The following is a 24508-nucleotide window of genomic DNA, read 5'->3' as shown; positions in this document are numbered from 1 at the left end:
CTGGATTTTTTGGCCACTGTGTGACACAGAGTGTTAGACTGGATGGGCCATTGGCCTGATCCAACAGGGCTTCTCTTATGTTCTTATGTGACACAGAGTGTTGGACTGGAAGGGCCACTGGCCTGATCCAACATGGCTTCTCTTATGTTCTTATGTGTCACAGAGTGTTGGACTGGATGGGCCATTGGCCTGATCCAACAGGGCTTCTCTTATGTTCTTATGTGACTCAGAGTGTTGGACTGGAAGGGCCACTGGCCTGATCCAACATGGCTTCTCTTATGTTCTTATGTGTCACAGAGTGTTGGACTGGATGGGCCATTGGCCTGATCCAACAGGGCTTCTCTTATGTTCTTATGTGACACAGAGTGTTGGACTGGAAGGGCCACTGGCCTGATCCAACATGGCTTCTCTTATGTTCTTATGTGTCACAGAGTGTTGGACTGGATGGGCCATTGGCCTGATCCAACAGGGCTTCTCTTATGTTCTTATGTGACACAGAGTGTTGGACTGGAAGGGCCACTGGCCTGATCCAACATGGCTTCTCTTATGTGTCACAGAGTGTTGGACTGGATGGGCCATTGGCCTGATCCAACAGGGCTTCTCTTATGTTCTTATGTGACACAGAGTGTTGGACTGGAAGGGCCACTGGCCTGATCCAACATGGCTTCTCTTATGTTCTTATGTGACACAGAGTGTTGGACTGGATGGGCCACTGGCCTGATCCAACAGGGCTTCTTTTATGTTCTTATGTGACGCAGAGTGTTAGACTGGATGGGCCATTGGCCTGACCCAACATGGCTTCTCTTATGTTCTTATGTTTTTATGATACCGTATCAGCCTTCCCCAAATTTACACAACTGTACCCTTTGATTCAACCTCTTAATCAGCTTTTGGACTCATTTTACAGGCATTCTGCCAATAAGTGCTTTTAAAAAAAAAAAAAGTATTTTCTTCTCCAGGGTTTTTATATTGTCACCTAACCAACAACCTGCATTTTAATAATTTTAAATTTACAAACACCTTAATAACTATTTTATTGTTTTGTTCATACCCTGCTTTTCTCCCCAAGGGAGATCCAAAACACCTTGCAGAGTTCTCTCCTCCATTTTATACTCACGACAACCCTGTGAGGTAGGATAGGCCAAGATCCTCCAGGAAGCTTTCACGGCAGAGGGGGGATTCTGTCATCCTATTCTGACACTCTTTACGATTAAATATTGGCAGTTTAATAAATTTATAATTTAAATAAATTTAAAGTTATAACAATTTTCCTTTTCAATTATAGGTTTATCTGTTAATTTGTTACCGTTACTGAGCTCCGATATAGGTGATCTTATCTACGTCACACTGAAAATCTCAAAAGCGACTAACACAGGGGTGGCCAAACTGCGGCTCGGGAGCCACATGTGGCTCTTTCACACATACTGTGTGGCTCTTGAAGCCCCCACTGCCCCATCTTGGAGAAGGCATTTCTCTCTTTAAATCAGGTGGCAGCTTCGAGAATGCATTTAAAGTCAAAGTTGCTTTCTTTCCGCCTCTCCCTCCCTCCTCCCATCTGTTTTCCTTCCTTCCTTCCTTCCTTCCTTCCTTCCTTCCTTCCCTCAAACATCTGTCATTCATGTCTTGCGACTCTCAAACACCTGACGTTTATTCCATGTGGCTCTTACGTTAAGCAAGTTTGTCCACCCCTGGTCTAACACGTCTAAAAACTATCACGAAAGAGAGCAAGCATCTTTGTTTGGCTAACAACTCGTCAGCTTTTCCTTATGATGAAAGAGGAGGAGGATTTATACTCCGGCCTTCACTTGGCGTCTCAGAGCAGCTTACAATCCCCTTCCTTTCCTCTCCCCACACGAGACGCCTTGTGACGTCGGTGGGGCTGAGAGAGCTCTGAGAGGACTGCTCTTGAGAGGACAGCTCCGAAAGAACTTGCGGCTGACCCAAGGTCACCCAGCTGGCTGCACGTGGAGACGCAGTGGGGAATCAAACCCCGTTTCTCCAGATTAGAGCCCGCCGCTCTCAACCACTAGCCCGCGCTGGCTCTGTTCATCAAACGGAATGAACGTGGACGCCAGCGCAGCGGAGCAGGAACGAGAAAAAGCTACTGCCCCTGATGATGCATCTGAAGCGCTGTGAACATGGAGAACATCAAGTCTTGTTACCGTCGCTAAAGGAGCCCAGAACTCTTTTGCCCTGAAGCAGACATCTCCCACGGGAACCTCGAGGGATGCCAATGAGTCAGCCGTGCCAACGTCAAAGGACTGGTGCTCCTTGGCACCGTCGGAAGAGAGGGCCCCGAAAGGGAACTTGTCCTCGAGAGATGAACAAAGCCGGAAAAGAACAGGGCCAAACAAATCACCTTTGAGCTTTTAATTTTTTTCGTTTAAAGAGGCGAGGGTTTGATGAAAGTGCTCTTTCAGTTCCGTGTGGCGCTGACTATATAGCGGGGAGGCTGAGGAAGCAGAAACGATTTAAAAGCTTCAAAGGAGAACGAAGCCCTTGCTTTTAAAGCCGAAAATGCTAATCGTCTTATGACTCAGATACACTGGACTGCATCAACTTCACCCACACGACTCCTCAGCAAAACTGCGTAAAAGGATTCACAAAGGGGGGGGGGGACCTAAAAGGAGAGATCTTTAAAAATAAAAAGCACCCCCATCTCTAGGTGAATTGACGTTCTCTGCTCCGGACCTACAACCCCCCCCCCCACATCGCTAATAGCAGACTCGGAGGTGTGAGGGGGGGGGGAGATTAAAGCGCTATCTACCGCTAGATAATATTACCCAAGCAATTTTTTTTTAAATGACATTTTGTTCAGACACATGGAAATCACTGCCACAGGAGGTGGTGGCAGCTACAAGCACAGATGACTTCAAGAGGAGATTGGATCAACATCTGGAGCAGAGGTCCATCAGTGGCTATTAGCCACAGGGCATAGATGGAACGATTCCGGCAGAAGCTGGGTTCAGGTAGCCGGCTCAAAGTTGACTCAGCCTTCCATCCTTCTGAGGTCGGTAAAAGGAGTCCCCAGCTTGCCGGGGGGGAGAAAGTGTAGAGGACTGGGGAAGTCAATGGCAAACCGTCCCATAAAAAGTCTGCCATGAAAACGTCGTGATGCGACGTCACCCCAGAGATGAAAATGACTGGTGCTTGCACAGGTGACTACCTTTACCTTATAGATGGAACTCTCTGTCTGGGGCAAGTGATGCTCTGTATTTTTGCTGCTGGGGGGGGCAACAGTGGGAGGGCTTCTAGTGTCTGTGCCCCACTGGTGGACCTCCTGATGGCACCTGGTGTTTTTTTGGCCACTGTGTGACACAGAATGCTGGACTGGATTGGCTATTGGCCTGATCCAACATGGCTTCTCTTATGTTCTTATGTTTCTTCAATGGTTCCAAACTTGCATTTGTTGTCCGATTGTGGGAGGGGTGGGGCTGTTGATGGAAAGCATTTGTACCCTGAGGGGTTGCTGGAGAAGATGGTGCGTTCGCATCAGGATGGGCTGGTGGGAGCCATAAGCGACCCATCTGCAGAGAGGTCTGCTTCAGAGATGCCAATTCTGGCCCTAACTTGGGTAGCCCAGGCAGGCTCCGTCTCTTGTCCGTTCTCAGAAGCTAAGGAGGGCCAACCCTGGCAAGTACTTGGAAGGGAGACCTCCTTGGAATACCAGCACCGGATGCAGGGGCAGGCTGTGTCAAGCCACTGCTCTGAATGTCCTCCATGCCTTAGTAGGAGTTGCCACAGGTTGCCATGACTTCCCGGTGCACACACAAGCACACAGGGCTTTTTTTGTAGCGGGGACTCCTTTGCATATCAGGCCACTCACCCATGATGCAGCCAATCCTCCTGGAGCTTACAGGGCTCTTCGTGCAGGGCCCATTTTGCATATTAGGCCACACCTCCCTGATGTAGCCAATCCTCCAAGAGCTTACAAGGCTCTTTGTACCGCCTACTTTACATATTAGGCCACACCCCCTGATGCAGCCAATCCTCCAAGAGCTGACAGGGCTCTTAGTACAGGGCTTAGTGTAAGCTCCAGGAGGACTGGCTACATTAGGGGTGTACGGCCTAATATGCAAAGGAGTTCCTGCTACAAAAAAGCCCTGTGTGCACGCATGCGCACACACAAAAAATACAAAAATACCAAAAGAAGAAGAGACAATTCCATTCCAGAAAACAAAAGACAACGAAATGAGCCTGTGACTGGGCACGAAGGCTCCTCCCCTCTGAACAAAAGCCTCCTTTCCCCCCTGCCCCGGTGAAGGCAGGCGTCGCTCTCGGGTTTCAGCTGGGGCTGCAAAGGGAAACTTACACGCCAGTCTGTAGGGTCGGCAGAGGCGAAGCAGGACCGAGTAAAAGGGCAGCGAGTTGACGAGGTCCACCAGCAGATGGAGCAGGCCTTGCACGATCACCACCAGCAGGCGGAGCTAGGAGGAAGCGGACTTTCGGTCAGGTCTGCCAGCAGTAAGTTAGCGGGTCCCTTTCCAAAAAAAAAATCCCCAGGGCACCAAAAAAATCTGTTGGGGCTTTGATTTGTCTCATCAACCCATGGTGGAGGGGGACTCCTCCACCCCCAGCCTTACATTTTAGGAGAGGTGTCAGACCAGGTTCAAGGTCCCCACGATGCCATGAATCTCACTGGGTGGCCTTGGGCTGGTCATTGCCTCTCAGCCGAAGCTACCTCTCAGGGCTGTCGTGAGGACAAAAATGGAAGAGGAGAGAGAACCATGGGATCGTAGAGTTGGAAGGTGCCTCCAGGGACGTCTAGTCCAGACCCCTTCACAATGTAGGGAATTGAACATATGAAGAATATATATGAAGCTGCCTTCTACTGAATCAGACCCTCCTGGGTCCATCAAAGTCAGTATTGTCTACTCAGACTGGCAGCGGCTCTCCAGGGTCTCACGCTGAGGTTTTTCATGCCTATTTGCCTGGACCCTTTTAGTTGGAGATGCTGGGGATTGAATCTGGGACCTTCTGCTTACCAAGCAGATGCTCTACCACTGAGCCACTGTCCCTCTCCTATTCACAACTACTTCCCCCCTATGCCCCCTAGCGATCCCTGCTCCATGCCTAGAAGGTGGCAAAAAAAGCAAAACAAAAACCCACTTTCCAGGTAATACTCCCTCTAAGCTCTGGAGTCCTGTGAGCAAAAATTCTACTTTGTGAGCTACTGGCATTAAAGTTGTGAGCGACTGCATAAATGAGTTTGCTCTGGGGCCATTTTTCCTGAGCGAAGACAAACGATGTGTAAGCTGGAGGCTAAGGAACTGTGAGCTAGCTCACACTAACTCAGCTTAGCAGGAACACTGCTTCCAGGATCCCTGACCAAACTGGCCTGGAGAAAAATTGCTTCCCGACCCCAAAGTGGCAATCAGCATGTCCCTGGGCATGGAAGAAAGGGCTATGAGAACGAAGCACCGATGCAGCCTTTCCTATCCTCTCTCTCAAATTCACAGAATCCGTTCGAATTTAGAGAAGAAATACGGTGCATATAATACATTAATAAAGTTATTCAAGAAAGCATTCATTTCTCTGCTTGTATTTTTCCTACAGTAGTAAACTCTATAGCAACATATTCATATTTCCTATATTGTTATACAGCAATCGTATGTAAATTAAACGACCGGGAAATGTTCACAAAGTAGATCAGCATACGCTTAAACAATGCTTCTGTACTGAAAGAACATTTCCTATATAGAGGAATGCAAACAAGGCTCAAAAGAGCGACCAAAAACGTTCACTGGAGAAGAAACCTTCCCAGAATCGGCACTGCTGTCAGGTGTCTGCCACCCTGAGCTCAGGGAAAGAAAGGCGGGCTAAAAATGTCCTAAATCAAGGGACAATCCCATAAAATTGTCAAGCTGAGTTCTGCCAGCACTTGGCAGGTCAGAGACAGGCTGGAGAACCAGTTTGTTCTTTTGGGTTCTGTCTTGGCCTCTCTCTGAAGTGCAACTAATAACTCCGGCATGCACAGATACAGCCACGGAGATAGCTAGATAGAATCCTAACTGGGGACTCAATTTTGTTTTGTTCTGCAAATCTTGCCTGCTCTAAGCTTTAAGATGGGGGGGGTATAGGGGAAATCGGGGCTGGGTCAAGGTATTTTGCTGCCCCAAGGCTTCTTCCTGCAAACCCATTGGCCAGGTGTGAATGTAGCGGCTCACCTCAGACCTGGCTGGCAGCAGCATCAGTCCAGTAGTCGATGCCCGCTCTCTCCCAAGACCACCGATGGCCAGGAGGCAAGCTGAGGCCTCCTCCCTGTGGTGCCCAAGGCAGCCGCTCGGGTGGAGCGAGTGGAAAAGTGGTCCTCAAAGGGAGACGATAACAACTGAATGCAGATGGCACACGAGAAGAGAGCGGGTTTGTATATTGCGGTACGTTTCTTGTATACGCGCTTGTACGTAATGGAACGGTCTGCTCCTCCTCTGCATCTGTGTGATCTGGTTTGGTCCTATTGGGCGGAGCTCAAGTTTCAGTTTCCAGTTTTGTATGTCAGCTAAAGTTGTTAGCTGCCGGAGATGTCTCCTTGTGGCTAAACGGCTGAAGTTTTCAGCCAGCTTGCTGAACGGACCTGAGAATGAGTGCCTGAGTGAGGACTTGAACCTAAGAACCCAGAGCCAAAGGGGGAACATTACATATATGAAGCCATCATCAGACAGCTGACTGGCTGCTCGACTGGGTTTTGCATCTGCTGCTGCCACCGTCGATTTTGACTCTTTAGCAGTGCTGTTTTCATTGGCTGCACTTTCCCATCCCTTGGGAAAAAAATCTCAAGCTTGATACAGACCAGATTCGTTCAATTCAGGCAGAAAACTTGCCAGCTTCCTTTTGCGCTTCTGAACATGGCCTTGAGAAGGCCACAGCAAAGCATTTGCAAACCATGGCGCCCCCCACCCCCAGCAAACTTACCAGTGTGAAAACTAGATAGTACAAGGCCGTCGTGGGCAGAAGAAACAGCAGGATGGTGAATAACAGAGTGCCGATAAACAGCTGGGGGAAGAAAAAAATAACGTGATCCAACTTCAGCAGAGGTTCGCTGTAAAGAGGACCCTCAAAAACGCGGACACATTCTAATCTCTGTGGAAGGAGCGAGTGCCATTAACCAAACAGCTGGGGACTGCAGGAAGGACCAGCTTGGCTGGCCTCGAGCTCAGAAACATCCGGAAATCTCGAGATAAGCCCAGCTGTTTGGAGCAGCCCCGTGAAGATCAGGGACAGAGGCTGACAAGGCCCTCTTGGCGATCCGCCCTCCTGCAATGTGTCTCATCAAGTGAGGGGCGGGTGGGGGGTTCGATAAGGAAGTTTTCCAATGCAGGGAGCTCTGTCTCATCCCCCTCCCCGCCCGCCCTCAAGGCGGAACCCTGCCCCTGATCTCGACCCCAGTTGTGCCGCTGCCTTGACATTTAAGAGAAAGGTAAGACGCAGATAGCGCCACTTCACAAAAGTAATAATGACGTGGTGGTGGGGGGAACGCTTTCTTTTGCATCCTGATGAGGACGTGTGGGCCGAGCTCCATCCCTCGCCGGGGGAAAATGTGCCCTTTTAATAGAACCACCAACCGGCAGGTAACTATGGCAACCCCGTTGGGGTACGGCTGTAATTATTTGGTGCCTTTTGTTCAAATTGCTTCCTCCTCCTCTCGCTCGCCCCCACCGCCCGGCTCCCGTTATCGCTCCCGTGCTCTGACTCGTGCAGCACCCTGCACCTGCCGGAAAGCAGGAGTGGACATGCCCCCCGCCTGCTGTAATTAGCCAGGGAAAGCAGAACATTTCCTTCGAGTTGCCTTATCGCTCTCTGACATATTTATGGTTTAAAACTAAAAAAATACAGAAAAGGTGTACATTTATTCACATGCCTACGCGTGCATGCCTGCATGCACATGTCTGTGGGCGTGTCATGCTAATATATAAAAAACAGAAAAGGGACATATATGTTAACACTATAAGTATACGTCAAGTGTGCTTATTTCTGTAACATAATTGTCTCTGAGACAAAGAGCAGGTCACCGGCGTCTTTACTGCTCCCCCTGTATTTACAACCATTTGCGCAAGTAATAAATCCATCTGGCCCAAGGATGTTTATGCTACAGCCTGGCTGGTACCACTTTCAAGTCGCCTCTCCCACAGGTTCACACAGACAACTCTTCTCTTCTGCTGGAGAATGTGAGAATGGGAGATGTTTTTAATAGCCTAAATTCCTTAGTAATGAAAGATATAGTGTGTAGCAACCTTTGAACCCGTGACTCAAGTATGCATCTGTAATGTAACCTTTGAAGATATCCCATATAGCAACTGTGTAACTCTGTATATGTCATTACTCCCAAGGCTTGTGTCCTTGGTACAGCTTCTGAGTTTCTAACAATAAAACAGCTTTGATTTAAAGCAAAAGACCGCTTATTGAGAAATATCAACGCTTGACGGTATACCCACTATAAAGTTACTCGGTTTATAACAAAACATTAAATTATATATTTGTATGTTGTTGTTGCATATGTGTGTGTGTGTATACATATATGTGCATGTGTATATATGTGTGTATATGTAGGTACATACATAACATATATATGCGTGTGTGTGTGTGTGTGTATAAAACTAGCCAGTTCACTACATATTATATATTTTATTTGTAAAACAATTATATATACTTACTTCTACCTTAAAATAGGTATGGGTGTGCACGGTATAGTGGTATAAGGTGTGCTTGATTCTATGTATGGGAATGAGCAATTACATTTCATTATTATTACAACATAAAGTCCCAATGGTCATAAAAAAAAATCAGACAGAAACAATGGGTGATGCGTGCAGGGCCCAAGACTGAAACAGCTGGGCCACATCTGGCCATTTCACAGGGCTAGAGCCGGGGGGCTGAACCTAGTGTGCTCCAGCAGGCGTGGCATTTGGTACGTGTGGTGCTTTCTGTTGTGCGCCCACTAAACATGCACGCAGTTCGGTTAACGGCAGCCGGTGCTGTTGGTACACCCACGGGTTTGCTGCTGACACAACGCAATACAGTGTTGGAAACATCCGCTGTTTAAGCCCACTGGCCTCCCCCGCATGTGAAACTACTCCCTTCCTCTCCACCCACTCCCCCCCCCCCAAGATTCTACCTGGTCTAAGTCGTAGGAACAAGAATCCACTCGTTGCCTCAGGACGTTCCACTTCTTCCCGCGGAACAAGCGCCACAGTGAAGCCAAGCCGTAAATCTTCATGCAGTAGAGCCTGTGGCCCGGAGGGAGGAAAAAAAGCGCCCAGTTCACCCCAAAGGTGATTAACACATGGAATTCGCTGCCACAGGAGGTGGTGGCAGCTACAAGCACAGACGGCTTCAAGAGGGTACTGGTTCGACTCCTGGAGCAGAGTCCATCAGTGGCTATTAGCCACAAGGTATAGATGGAACTCTTTGTCTGGGGCAAGTGATGCTCTGTATTCTTGGTGCTTGGGGGGGGGGCACAATGGGAGGGCTTCTAGTGTCCTGGCCCCACTGATGGACCTCCTGATGGCACCTGGGTCTTTTGGCCACGGTGTGACACAGAGTGTTGGACAGGATGGGTCATTGGCCTGATCCAACATGCCTTCCCTTACGTTCTTATGTCTGCGGCTGTGATTCTCTGTATTCTTGGTGCTTGGGAGGCCACAGTGGGAAGGTGTCTAGTGCCCTGGCGCCACTGATGGCCCTCCTGATGGCACCTGGGGTTTTTTTTGCCACTGTGGACTGGATGGGTCATTGGCCTGATCCAACTTGGCTTCTCTTACGTTCTGAGTTCAGTTATAAGACAAGATCTTCCGGAGACTGCCCTGACCTGCATAGCCCAGGCTAGCCCAATCCCGTCAGATCCCGGAAGCTAAGCAGGGTTGGCCCTGGCTAGAATTTGGAAGGGCAACCTCCAAAGAATACCAAGGCCGTGACCTTGACACAGAGGCGGGCAATGGCAAACCACCTCTGAAACGTCTCTTGCCTTAAAAACAAGTCTCGCTCGCTACCCAGTGGTGCACAACACTAAAAAAAGAGATGGAGTTTCTGACTGCTAGACAAACGTAGGATCTGCTGGCTATACTGCGCACGCTGCCGTACAATGATTAATTATTTCCGGAGATTCCTGGAACCTCCAGGCTTTGGATCTCTTGAATGCAGAGCGGGTGCTCTTCCCGAGCCGAGCGGCGGCCAGGTAACTGGCACCCACCTGGCTCCATAGACGTAAAAGCAGTAGATGTGGAAGGTCAGGAGGGCGATGATGTCCGAGAGGATGGACAGAGCCACGGTCAGGCCGAGGCAGGCCGACAAGCCGACGTACCACAGGATCATCTCGATGAATGGAGACATCAGGTGGATGTAGCCTGGGAGGGAAAGGAGAGCAACACTGTAAAGAGCGTCCCTCCCACGGTGCGCTGGGGCTTCTTGAAATACGTGTGGACGGATCCCCTTTCAGGCAGCCCCGACCAATCACATCTCTGTCTCCCGGGAAAAGTGAGCATAAAACCCATCACTTTATTTCACACAGTTATTGGCCCCCTCTCTTATCATACAAAACTCAATGTAAAATAACCAGGGTTTGGGGGTTTTTTGAGCAAGAGCGCTCAAAAATATTTTTTAAATAACAAACAAATGAATAAATAAAGTGATGGGTTTTATGCTCACTTTTCCCGGGAGACGGGAACACAGTTCTGGGTGGCTTGGCGTCAGGGGGTGTGGCCTAATAAGCAAATAAGTCCCTGCTGGGCTTTTTCTACAAAAGAAGCCCTGAAAACAACGATTAAAAAAAATTACATAAAATATCACAATTTAAAACCACAGGCTCTCTAAAAAAGAAAAGCAAAATTAATCAAAGTCAATTCTAAATTAAACTCTGTTTAGCTGTCTTCTAAAGTTTGAGAGTGAGAGGGTCCAGGACACTGCCCGGGGGTTGTTCCATAATCACGGGGCTGCCACTGAAAAGGCCTTCTTTCATAAACCCACCAAATGAGCTTCTTTGGTCGATGGGGCAGTCAAGAGGGCCTCTCCCTCTGATCTTAATCTCTGGACAGGAATGTATGTTGTTCTCGCAGGCACGCAGTGCTGTTCAAGTGCGGGCATGGCCTGACACACCTGGTGTGCAAGTGGCGCAAACCCTGCCCCCCTCACCCATCTAACACAAATGGGTTCAGGGCACTGCAGGGCATTGGTGAGAGCGCCAAAGGGAAAAGCCCAGGGATGGGGAAAGTGGGAAGGGGGAGAACACTGTGGGTCAACCATCCTTGTTCCACCTGCCCTCAGTGTATTCAGCTAACATGTGGATCAGAGATGGGACATAATAGAGAAGAGGAGGAGGGAAAAGAAGAAAAAGAAGAGGGAGAAGAAGAAGGAGAAGGAGAAGGAGAAAGAAGGAAGAATGAGAAGAAAGAAGAAGAGGAAGAGGAAAGAAGGAGGAGGAGGAATAAGGAGAGTTGGGTTTATACCTTGCCCTTCACTCAGAGTGTCAAAGTGGCTTACAATCTCCTTTCCCTTCCCCTCCCCACAACAGACACCCTGTGAGATAGGTGGGGCTGAGAGAGCTCTGAGACAGCTGTGACTCTGACCCAAGGTCACCCGGCTGGCTGTATGTGGAGGACTTGGTTATCCAGATTAGAGTCTGCCGCTCCTAACCACTCCGCCAAATTGGCTCTCTAGCACTCCAGGCTCTTTTTCTGACCCCCCCAGGATTTCAAGGTGAGGGGGGAAGCTGGCAGGAAAAGCTCCCAAATGCCTGGAAACATGCAGGAACAACCTTGAGGCCGGGTCCTGCAGCTCAAGTACAAGGATGTTTCATACAGAGGGGAACAAATAGGTAAGAACAGGGATGGAATTCTAGCTGGAGCTCCTTTACATATTAAGCCACCCCCCCCCCCCGATGTAGCCAATCGTCCAAGAGCTTACAAAAAAGAGCCTTGTAAGCTCCTGGAGGATTGGCTACATCAGGGAGTGTGGCCTAATATGCAAAGGAGCTCCTGCTAGAATTCCACCCCTGGGTAAGAAGCTTTGCAAACAGGCTTGTAGCATCAATCTGCCAAACTGCAGCTTCAGCTAGTGCAGCAGGGGTGGCCAAACTTGCTTAATTTAAGAGCCACACCTAATAAACATCAGATGTTTGAGGGCTACAAGACAGGAGCATCAGATGTTTGAGAGCCAAAGACGGACGGAGGGAGGGAGGGAAGGAAGGAAGGAAGGAAGGAAGGAAGGAAGGAAGGAAGGAAGGAAGGAAGGAAGGAAGGAAGGAAGGAAGGAAGGAAGGAAGGAAGGAAGGAAGGAAGGAAGGAAGGAAGGAAGGAAGGAAAACATGGGAGAGGGAGAGAGGTGGAAAGAAAGCAGCTTTAAATGCATTCTTCAAGTCACTAACTGACTTGGCAAAATGATTTATCAAGAGAAATGCCTTCTCCAAGCCAACCAACGGAGCAGTGGGGGCTTCGAGAGCCACCTGTGGCTCCCAAGCTACAGTTTGGCCACCCCTGAGCTAGCGGGTCAATGGTCCTGAAAAACTGTTCAGTACAATGAGGGCCACGAGCCATTAGAGCAGTGAAAGGAGAGAAGGGGCCCCCGCCTGGGTCTCCTGGCAGCAGTCGCTCCTGATGGCTCCCCATCACTGTCAGCTTGCCCAAGCGCAAGCACCAGCGGGATGCCAATCCCAATAACAAGGAAGAGTCAGCATCTATCTCAGAGGCTGTGAAAGTGGACTGGGCTAGAGGAAAGTGCTCGGGAGGGTGGATCCAGCCCAGCGGGGCTACCGATTGGCCGGCTGTGTTTTAAAGGCCCTCGCAAAGCCAGCACTTTGGTTCTCGTCCAGCTCATGTCGGCTCACCACACTTGGAAAATATGAAACGCTAACAGCAGCTGATGCCCCACAGGACTTAGCTGGGAGGATTTGGGGCACAAAACACGTTCTCTTGTGGTTCCCTCCACCCTTCATTTTACTTAGAGGAATGTTTCATATTTTGGCATGGACACGGGAAACGAGAGTCATTCGGCTCTCCCTCTCTGGGGTCACTTGTGCCGCTATCTCTGAAGTGATCTTGGTCTTAAGAGGAGCCCACTCAAATCAAAGGGGTTTTTCTTTCAATTCAGCCGCTAACTCCTGCAGCTGGTTTTCACCCATGTGCAGGCGCTTGCACACTAAAAGGAAAAGGGGAGAGGAGGCGATCAGGACCCCAAAGGGCTCTGGCGACAGAGTGGAATAACATGAGAAACACAACTGCGGCTCTCATACATTCTTGGCGCCGTCAACATGAGACACCTGAGACAGCGTTCGGTGGGCAGTGGGGTTCCCTCTAAGCTGAGTTAGCTCACAGATTTTTAGCCTCCAGCTCACACATTTTCGTCTTAGCTCAGGAAGGATAACCCCAGAGCACACTCATTGATGCAGCAACGCAACTTTAATGCCAGTAGTTGACAAAGTAGAATCTTTGCTCACAAGACTCTGCGGCTTAGAGGGAACATTGGCTGGGCAGCCGTGTTGGTCTGAAGAGCAGAACAAAGTTGGAATCCAGTGACCTGAGTTTGATCCCGACGGAAGCTGGGTTCAGGAAGGCTGACTCAGCCTTCCATCCTTCCGAGGTCGGTAAAAGGAGAACCCAGCTTGCTGGGGGGGAAGTGTAGAGGACTGGGGAAGGCAATGGCAAACCACTCCATAAAAAGCCTGGCGTGAAAACGTCGTGATGCGACGTCACCCCAGAGTCGGAAATGACTGGTGCTTGCACAGGGGACTACCTTGACCTTCTCCTTTAGGAGCTTTCGGGTGCAAACACACTTCTTCAGATAGATCCAGGCGGGCAGCCGTGTTGGTCTGGCGCAGCAGAACAAAGCTTGAGTCCGGCGGCACCTTTTGGACCAACGAAGTTTGATTCTGAGGATGAGCTTTCATGTGCATTCACGGTTCTTCAGATGCTTTATACTCAGAATTAAACTTTATTGGTTTTGAAGGTCTCACTGGACTTAGGCTGTGTTCCAAGGCAGAGCTGTGATTCTTGCACTGCTCTGTGAAACTCACTGGGCCAGTGCATGGAATCCAGAACAGAGTGCGTGTGTGCTCCCCCACAACCTCAGGTGCGTCCTCCCCCCCAAAAAAGACTGGTTGTTGGGGTCAAGCCCTGCTCTGTTGACCAGGTACAGGAAACTGAGCATGTCCAGCCAAAGGCCTGATGCTAACCCTGATCACATGAAATGGGTGTGGGCAAAAGCCCTAGGCTCGCCACAGTGTAGACCAGGGGCGGCCAAACTGTGGCTCTTTCACACACATGGTGTGGCTCTCGAAGCCCCTGCCACCGTCGGCTGGCTTGGAGAAGGCGTTTCTCTCTTTAAATCACTCCTCCAAGCCGAGCCAGCCGGTAGCTTGGAGAATACATTTCAAGTTAAAGTTGCTTTCTTTTCACCTCTTTCTTCTCCATCTATTTGCTTTCCTTCCTTCCTTCCTTCCTTCCTTCCTTCCTTCCTTCCTTCCTTCCTTCCTTCCTTCCTTCCTTCCTTCCTTCCTTCCTTCCTAACTTCTGACATTTATTCTATGTGACTCTTACGTTAATCAAGTTTGGCCACCCCTGCTCTAGACACACACAGGAGGAGTTGAAGCAGGCCTGCTTGCTTGCATTATGAGAGGGCCCAGCGTGTTCCTCACCCCCCCCCCCCCCCGCAGGGGCCCTCACCCACCTGTAGCGATGCAGATTGACCGCTTGCTGCTCACAAAGCCTGTCGCTGCAAACTCCTATTCCCTGTCCATCAACGAGGACCCTTTTTTAAATGAGGACCGTTTTTTAAAATGAATAAATTGCCCCAGATGGTGAGCTGATTCCTGCCCTGTTGTCATGAGATGCACGGCCTGAGCCCAGAAAACTGCCTCTTGGAGCCTCGCAGAGAAGGACTCGTTACTCAAATGACCACTGCAAAGAAGTGCTTTCTGGCTGTTCAGAAAGGCAAGGAGGATGAATTTTTAATAAGAAAAAGACCCTGTTTTCAGGGAATGTCCCAGCTTCTCTGATTCACAATTCATAAGTTGTTTGCTTTAAATTGAGGGTTGGGGGGGGGGGGGAGCCAAGAAGTGCACTTACTGATCCACAGGTGGATGTGGTAGAGGAAAAACCGTCCCAAGACTTGGTCCAGCGCTCGGTTCATTTTCAACCCAGCCGGCACACCCATCAGCCACTGCAGGAGGTCCTGAAGTTGCTCGGCAACAAGCTGCCACCCGGGAGGAGAGAAAACAGCCCTGGTTAGGTGGGAAGCGGCTCCTCTGTGCACAGGGATGCACCCAGCTGCTTGCTGCTGGACCAAACTATCACTTTACCTGGGACAGGTATTATGCGCTCCAGACCGGCAGCAGCTGGGGTTCTTCCACAGCATCTGCTACCGCAGATCTGTTTACTGTGCACGATGGGGATGGAATCTAGAGCAGGAGTGTCGAACTCATTTGTTATGAGGGCCAAATCTGACATAAATGAGACCTTGTTAGTTCAGGACGGGCCATGTGTATACCTATTTTAAGATTAGGTAGCAGAGATATAAACTTTTAAAAAGACACAGACAAACACGACTAAATTAAAAATAAAATAAAATTAAACATGCTTAAAACATTAGCACTTGTTGGTCTTAAAGGTGCTTTCTTTGTATCTCTCCTGTGTGATCCAGGAAACTGGGCAAAGGAAGCTCTGGCTCTTTCCCTCCCTCCCCAGGGGACCAGGAGGGGGAGGAGCCTCAGCCAATGGAGAAAATAGAGGTTTTGCTCTATAACTCCTGTGCGATTGAGCAAGCCTTGCAAAGCAAGCTGTGATGCAGAAGGAAACAAGAAAGAGGGAGAAGGAAGCAGATGACAGCCAGTTGCTTGGGGGCCTGATCAGGGGCCACATCAGACCCCCAGGCTGCATGTTTGACACCCTTGATCTAGAGGTTCTGCCTGCATGCACATTTTGCCGTTGACAGATCCAGTTGGGCAGCTATGTTGGTGCGTAACAGCAGGGTCTCAGTCCCCCCCCCAGTAAGTAAATCCAAACATAATCTAACACAGGGGTGTCAAACTTGCAGCCTGTGGGTCAGATCAGCCCCCAGAGGGCTCCTATCAGGCCCACAAGTAACTGGCTGCCATCTGTTTCCTTCTCCCTCTCTCTTGCTTCCTTCTGCACCGCAGCTTGCTTTGTGAGGCTTGCTCAATCACACAGAAGCTACAGAGAAAATCCTCCATTTTCTCCATTGGCTGACCAGCACATGATGCAACTTATGTACAAAAGCTCTCAATGCCCAGCCATTTCATGTTTCCCCCTGGGTCTTAGGCTCAAAGCATTGAGCAAGAGATTTCTATAATGAATGCCAATAAATCAAAAGTGGGTTTGCAACTTACAGATACACACCTGAGCAACAAACCCAAGATTGTTTCAACACAGCCAATTGTCTCCTGATCTGGCTGCAATTCAGAGCAAGAGGCGCCAGTTATCAGAGATTGTTAAATGAACACAATATAGCAAGAGTGCTAATCTTTTAATTATTCTTTAATTGTGCTCTTTATAAAGTTTATATCTCCACTACCTGACATTACATTTTATGACACACACAAACTGGCCCAACAAGGTCTCCTTTACGCCAGATCCAGCCCTCCTAACAAATGAGTGACACTCGGGGCATATAAACTTAGCTTGTTATTGCTGTTTGGCCTTTGCCTATGTCAAAACACCTCCATTAAGTTGCATGGTAACTTGCTGTTCACCTATGTAGAGGCGTCTGCCTATATATATGAAAGGTTAGCTTCCACTTCAATGTATCTGAGGAAGTGTGCCCGGAGACGGAAGCTCACACCTTGAATAAACTTCTGTTGGTCGGCCATTGAGTTAAGGATGGTCCACAGCGGTATATGTCTAAACCAGAGGTGGCCAAACTTGGGGAGGGAGAGGTGGGAAGAAAGCAACTTTAAATGCATTATCCAAGCTGCTAGCTGGCTTGGCTTGGAGAAGTGATTTAAATGCCTTCTTCAAACCAGCTGATGGGACATTGGGGGCGTTGAGAGCCACACAGTATGTGTGAAAGAGCCACTCGACCCTGTTAAATGTAGATGTCACAGATTGAACCTGGGACCTTCTGTATTCCATGCTGATGCTCTGTTGAGGACTCTGTTGACTCCTCCCCAAAAGTAAATTCTATACATTTTTCTCTGTCCCCCTTGCCCCTTTATTTCCCGAACAACTCTCAGAAGTAGGTCAAGCTGAGAGGGAATGGCTGGCCCAAGGTGACCCAATGAGCTTTGTGACTCAGTCGGCATTTGAACTTGGGGTCCTCGAAGTCCAGTTCCAACACACCGAGATGACCCTGTCACGCTGGCTCTGCTCTGCCTGCACAGGATGCCCCACAAAAAAGGGCTGCGTTCGTCCTCTTGAGAGAACAATATCTTCTTCTTCTTCCCTCATCTATTTGCCTTCCTTCCTTCCTTCCTTCCTACTCTCAAATATGACTGCATGTCTTTGAGGCTCTCGAACATCTGATGCTTATTCTATGTGGCTCTTACACTAACCACATTTGGCCACCCCTGATTCAGACTCTTACTTCTACCATGAAAAGGTAAAAAACAGCTCCTCTTTTATTCTGCAAAGGGCAAAGGCATTTGGATTACCCAGCACTTTTCATCAGAGGGGAGGGATTAGTATTTTTCCGCAGAAGGAAAAAAGTACGCTTGATAATATCAAAACTCAGCAGCAGGAGAGAACCGAGCAGATGCTCATTTTGGGAGGAGGGGGTGGAAGAGAGTGGAGGGGGAACAGGGATATGTGGAAGCAATTTATAAAATTATGCACAACGTGGAAAAAATTTCCACCCTTCTGCGTAAAACGAGAACCTGGGAGTCTGCCTGCGAAGCTAATAGACTGGGGAGTCAGGACAGACAAAAGGAAGGATTTCTTTGTGCAACTTATAAGTGTTGGGCCAGTTTGGTATAGCGATCAGAGTGGAAGGAAGAAAGAGAATTTATACCCTGCCCTCCACTCCGAATCTCAGAGTGGCTCATAATCTCCTTTCCTTTCCTCGCCCCACAACAGATGCCTTGTGAGGTTATGTGGGGCTGAGAGAACTCTGACAGATCTTGAGAGAACAGCTCTGAGAGAACTGGATCTGTCCCAAGGTCACACCAGCAGCTGTGTGGGAAGGAAGCGGAGAATCAAACTTGGTGCTCCCAGATTAGAGTCTGTGCAAAGAAGAGCTGAGAGTCTCGGGTTCGAATCCACACTTCGCCATGAAAGCTTGCTGGGTGACCTTGGGCCAGTCACGTATTCTCAGTCTGACCTACCTCATCAGGCTGTTGTTGAGAGGAGAGAATGAAAGGAAGGAGTGTTGAAAGCCTGAGAGAAAAAGCAAGGTAGAAGTATCTAAATAAATTATAGAATTGCCTGTCACTAGGTAAAGGTGGATGATTCGAGAGCTTACAAGCAAACAGGTTCTTCTGCTTACTGCAAACGAGTCTTTGCTTAGAGTAGGAAATATCTGCTCCTGCCCAAACACCCAAGGTTGGCTTCGCTCTTCTGATCTGAGTGGAATACATTTCGGAACATAAGAATGTAAGAGAAGCTATGTTGGGTCAGGCCAATGGCCCTTCCAGTCCAACACTCTGTGTCACACAGTGGCCAAAAAACCCAAGTGCCATCAGGAGGTCCATCAGTGGGGTCAGGACACTAGAAGCCCTCCCACTGTTGCCCCCTCCCCCAAGCACCAAGAATACAGAGCATCACTGCCCCAGACAGAGAGTCCCATAGCCACTGATAGACCCCTGCTCCAGATGCTTATCCAATCCCCTCTTGAAGCTGTCTATGCTGACAGCCACTGCCACCTCCTGTGGCAGTGAATTCCATGCGTTAATCACCCTTTGGGTGAAGAAGGACTTCCTTTTATCAGTTCTAACCCGACTGCGCAGGAATTTCATTGAGCGTCCATCCCAACCATAGGAATAAACCGGCATTTCAGAGATGGGTTCTGGAGAACTCTAATTTTGGACCTAAGATTCTCTGCCTATTTGCCGCACAGCTTTTAAGAGACAGCCACAAGCTAGAGCCATTTCTGGCATCTCCCGCCCCCGTCCCCCCATGCTAGGCCTGGCCACAATCCAAAACGGAGCTGCGTCACCACCAACTCGCTCCTTGGGGAGATGTGGTTCGGCTTCATAAATAGATCTCATGCAATATTAAAAACACTTGAGCAACAGCAGATCCACAGACCCTTTTTTGCTGGAATTAAAGATTTACACATCCAAAAGCCATCTTGGAGAAAAGCGTGTCGCGTGGCAAGGCACGGGCCTGAAACCCCCACGTCACCGCACCTCAAAAAAAGATATTATAGCATTGGAAAAAGTGCAGAAAAGAGCAAATAGAATGATCAGTCACCCAAAGGTTGATTAACACATGGAATTCACTGCCACAGGAGGTGGTGGCAGCTACAAGCATAGGCAGCTTCAAGAGGGGATTGCATAAGCATATGGAGCAAAGTTCCATCAGTGGCTATTAGCCAGAGTGTATTGTTGGAACTGTCTGGGGCAAGTGATGCTCTGTATTCTTGGTGCTTGGGGGGGGGGGGCAACAGTAGGAGGGCTTCTAGTGTCCTGGCCCCACTGGTGGACCTCCTGATGGCACCTGGGTTTTTGGCCGCTGTGTGACACAGAGTGTTGGACTGGATGGGCCATTGGCCTGATCTAACATGGCTGCTCTTATGTTCTTATTAAAGGGTTGGAACACTTTCCCTATGAGGACAGGTTAAAGCATTTGTGGCTCTTTAGCTTGGAGAAACATCGACTGAAGACTCAACATAAAAATACCAACAACCCCCTCCCCCCCCAAAGGAGAACTCTGTACTCTGGTCCATGACCGGGGCAGAAGGTCCCAGGTTCAATCCTTGGCATCTAACAGGAAAGACTATTGGGAAAGACTATTTTTCCATCTGGGGCTTTGGAGCACTGCTGCTGTTCAGAATTGCTAATACTAAGATTGCTGGGCCTGAGGTCTGTCCTTATAAGAACCGGGTTTGTATGTTAATAACATAAGAACATAGGAGAAGCCATGTTGGATCAGGCCAACGGCCCATCCAGTCCAACACTCTATGACACACAGTGGTCAAAAAAACCAGGTGCCATCAGGAGGTCCATCAGTGAGGCCAGGACACTAGAAGCCCTCCCACTGTGCCCCCCGCCACCCGAAGCACCAAGAAGACAGAGCATCACTGCCCTAGACAGAGAATTCCACCTATATACCTTGTGGCTAATAGCCATTGATGGAACTCTGCTCCATGTTTATCCAATCCCCTCTTGAAGCTATCTATGCTTGCAGCCGCAGCCACCTCCTGTGGCAGTGAATTCCATGGGTTAATCACCCTTTGGGTGAAGAAGGACTTCCTTTTATCTGTTCTAGCCCGACTGCTCAGCAGTTTCATCGAGTGCCCACAAGGTCCTGTATTGTGAGAAAGGGAGAAAAAGACTTCTTTCTCTGCCTTCTCTATCCCATTCATCATCTTGTAAATCTCTATCATGTCACCCCTCAGTCGACGTTTCTCCAAGCTAAAGAGCCCCAAGCGTTTTAACCTTCCTTCATCGGGAAAGTGTTCCAACCCTTTAATCATTCTAGTTGCCCTTTTCTGGACTTTTCCCAATGCTATAATATCCTTTTTGAGGTGCAGTGACCAGAATTGTACACAGTATTCCAAATAGCCAGCTTCAAGAGGGGACTGGATAAACATCTGGAGCAGAGGTCCATCAGTGGCTATCAGCCACAGCATATTGTTGGAACTCTCTGCCTGGGGCAGTGATGCTGTCTTCTTGGTGCTTGGGAGGGGCAACAACGTGAGGGCTTCGACTGTCCTGGCCCCACTGATGGACCTCCTGATGGCACCTTGTTTTTTTGGCCACTGTGTGTGCAGAGTGGATGGGCCACTGGCCTGATCCAACGTGGCTTCTCTTATGTTCTTATGGGGCCGCACCATCGATTTATACGTATATAAATGTTCACACTTCATCTGGTTCTTGTTCCTGTGCAATCCTGATTTCCCAGGAGACGGGAGCAAAGGCGCATCGTGAAGAGCGTGCTAAAAGATGAGCCCCGGAGGGCCCCAGGAGCTCTCTGCTCTTCCTCCGACGCTCAGCACTGGTTCCAGAACCTGCAGCGCCGGGGAGAACCGATGCCAGGAAAAGCACAGCTTGATCCCCCTTTTCCCTCCAAAGAGATGCCAAGTTGAACTCTCCGAGCTGGCAGTGGAGAAAAGGAGACGCGCTGTGAGCTGTGACCTTGAGCTGGTCTCGTTTGCCTCGGGGGACAGGGCCGTCGGGAAAGGGGGAGTTTCATCGGTGGGCCCATCTGTGGCCGGGAGGTACCAGACAGCAAAGGAAGAAAGGGAGGAGGGCGTCTGAACTGAGACCTCAGGGGCAAGAGGGGCAGGAGGGCTTTTCGTGAAGGGGGCTGAGAAGAGAAAACACTGAAATCCGGGTCCTGAACAGAACGGATGGATGCAAAACTGGTTCTGCAATGAGACAGGGACAGCTGCCATCTCTAGAAAATGGAGGACAATCAGCTATTCAACTATTTTATGCAGCAGCTCACAACTTTAACGCCGGTAGCTCACAAAGTATAATTTTTGCTCACAAGACTCCACAGCTTAGAGGGAGTAGTTTGGTGTAGTGGTTAAGAGCATAGGCTCTTATCTGGAAGAACCCGGTTTGATTCCCCACTCCTCCACTTGCAGCTGCTGCTGGAAGGGCCATGAGTCAGCCAGAGCTCTTGCAGGGGTTGTCCTTGAAAGGGCAGCTTCTGGGAGAACTCTCTGCCCCACCTCCCTCACAGGGTGTCTGTTGAGGGGGTGGAAGGTAAAGGAGATTGTAAGCCGCTCTGAGTCTCGGCTTCAGAGAGAAGGGTGGGGTATAAATCTGCAGTCTTCTTCTTCTTCCTTCAGGGTACATGATATTCCAAATCCAGTCCAGTGAGGTAGCCTGAAAGGTGCTAAGTAAGACCACCCGAGTGACACTCGAACTCAGGTCTCTGCAACCCAATCATCCCCTTGATCTGCTCTTTTTTTGGCCTGTTTCAGATGAACTGAGGCATGAAACAGCAATCGTCAAGCTCAGCAGACCAACACATGTGTCGGTACAGAGCAAACATGGGAGAACATCCACCCTGCAGCAAAACAATTCCTGAGGTCACGCCTACAAATTTGGCGAGTCACAGACAGCTTCCACGAGAGCTCCAGTTCTCAAATGAGAGGCACAACTCAGCTGCTGGGCCTAAAGGCTGGAGGTGAAGGGGGGACTGATCATCGGGTTGGAAAGTGAAGAGACACAGGGGTCGTTTTGTAGAAACATGGGTGGCAGAGCTCATTAGCATAACTCATTAGCATATGCCCCCCCCCAGCCAAAAGCAACCCGATGCAAGAAAGGAGAGCCCCAGGTGAGTGAGGTCTGCTTGGGTTGGCTAGAGAGCCAGCCGGCCCAAGCAGGTCTCACTAGCCCAGGGCTCTCTTGGGCTGCTCCCCCCAGTCAAAAGACCAGCAAGCCACTCACCTCCTAAAATCACATAAGAAGTGGAGAAAAGGTGACATGGGCTTCTCCAGGGGTTAATGAGGGCTGCTGGGGTGTGGCAAAGCTCCTGGTGGCTGGCTGGCTGCCCACCTGCTCTCCTAATCCAGGGACTGTTATGCAGCTGCACCTACTATTCAATGGACAAGAGAGGAGGGGGAACCCTCAGAAAGGTTCAGGAGCTGTGCTCCTGTGAGCTGCTGCTGAATCTGAGGCTTCAAGAGACACCAGCTGCCTTCCCTGTGCAATGGTACAATTAATCACACCCATGGAAGGTCACAGTCAGGTTCTTAACGACTGCGCAAAAACACTGATCGAGAAAGCCACGCTGCCCAGCAATGCACAGTCCACGATGTTCTATAATGCACCCATCTATCACGACTCAATAATGTCCATCTTTGAACAGCAGAGGGTCTCCGGTCACATGGTTTGCTATCTGATCTTTTTAACTGGAGGCAGGCCTGTAGCTACAGTGGGGCCTGGGAAGGGCCAGCTTAGAGATGTGAAGGCCCAGTAAAAAACCGTAAAAATTCAGGGGGGAAACGGTTTTTTTCCCGTTTTTTTTCCTGAAGCCTTTTTGGAGTTGTTTTCGAAAAACTGGAAAAATTGAAAAAAAAATTGATTATGGAACATTTTATTTTAACATGCTGAATAAAATATTTTTAAGACAAGGTGTTCAAATATTTCTAAAAATATATATTTCTAAAAAAGCATTTCTAAAAAATATGTATGGTATCAGATTATTCTAATTTCTTTGCACTGAGGCCAAGCAAGTCCTAGGTCATGCCCATTCACTGAAATTTAGTCCTACGCTTCTTTCTAGACACTCCCCCCCTCTTCAGTTCTTTTTATGAGAATGATTTTTTTTTAGTTTTTATTTAATACTGTGGAGAGGAAATATGAATAATTGTTACTTCTGGATTTTTAAAAAATGTTTTGTGGAGGTTTTTTTTTTGTCTGTTCCACACAAACTAGTAAACAGTTCGGGAGATTGTCGTTCCATTTGTTACAATTACAAATAAATATTTAAAAAGTAAATTCCGTCTGCAATAATTGTTTAGATACACTATATTATTAATATGCTGTGATAATTTCATACCAAGTAAAATTGTCCATAGTCATATTTTACGTTCCTAATGTAACAGAATGACTTTCAATATGGAAAAGAAAAAAGGAGTGCTAATGTAGCATTTTTTTCATTGTTTCTGAAAATTTCCGTTTTTCCCCGGGGAACCCCCCCCCCCCGAAAAAAAACTGGGCGTTTTTTCCAAGCTTCAAAATTTCTGGAAATTTTACATCTCTAGGCCAGGCCCATCCTTTCAACCCCCCTCCCTTCCAACTGTATGGCCCCTTCATTGGAGGGCCCCCAATCTGCCCCCTTTGCTCACACCCACTCTGAACAAGGAGTAGCATTGCTGCTGGTCTTTGCGCCTTTTTCCCTCTCCCCTTCCCTAACACACCTTGCAGAGAAAAGGTGGTGGTGGGGGGGGGGGAAGAGTTAACAGGTCTCTGTCTCTCTGAGAGAGGGGCACATAAGAAAGGGGTGGGGGGAGCAGAGCTGCTGTGAGTGCCCAAGTGAAGGGAAGAAGAAGAAGAAGACGACATTGGATTTATATCCCGCCCTCAACTCAAGAGTCTCAGAGCGGCTCACAATCTCCTTTCCCTTCCTCCCCCACAACAGACACCCTGTGAGGTGGGTGGGGCTGGAGAGGGCTCTCACAGCTGCTGCCCTTTCAAGGACAGAGTCTAAGAGCGGCCTACAATCTCCTTTCCCTTCCTCCCCCACAACAGACACCCTGTGAGGTGGGTGGGGCTGAGAGGGCTCTCACAGGAGCTGCCCTTTCAAGGACAACCTCTGCCAGAGCTATGGCTGACCCAAGGCCATTCCAGCAGGTGCAAGTGGAGGAGTGGGGAATCAATCCCAGTTCTCCCAGATGAGAGTCCGCACACTTAACCGCTACACCAAACTGGCTCTTGGAAGTTAGCTTGTGGAAC

At 49.1% G+C, this 24508-nt stretch overlaps 1 protein-coding gene across 1 annotated transcript in view; it reads right to left on the bottom strand.

Annotated features, from left to right (window-relative positions):
• Positions 1-24508, bottom strand: part of PIGQ (phosphatidylinositol glycan anchor biosynthesis class Q) — a 50987-nt gene that overhangs the window by 6256 nt on the left and 20223 nt on the right. The window contains exons 4-8 of the mRNA XM_060260831.1: positions 15051-15177; positions 10187-10340; positions 9113-9224; positions 6913-6993; positions 4313-4427 (exon numbers count right to left, since the gene is read on the bottom strand). Coding sequence (XP_060116814.1) covers positions 4313-4427; positions 6913-6993; positions 9113-9224; positions 10187-10340; positions 15051-15177 — 589 coding nt within the window. The remainder of the gene's footprint in view (positions 1-4312; positions 4428-6912; positions 6994-9112; positions 9225-10186; positions 10341-15050; positions 15178-24508) is intronic.

This window comes from Heteronotia binoei, chromosome 20, assembly GCF_032191835.1.
Source record: "Heteronotia binoei isolate CCM8104 ecotype False Entrance Well chromosome 20, APGP_CSIRO_Hbin_v1, whole genome shotgun sequence".
NCBI lineage: Eukaryota > Metazoa > Chordata > Lepidosauria > Squamata > Gekkonidae > Heteronotia > Heteronotia binoei.
The sequence above is the reverse complement of the archived record's forward strand: the minus strand, read 5'-3'. Positions and strand labels throughout refer to the sequence as shown.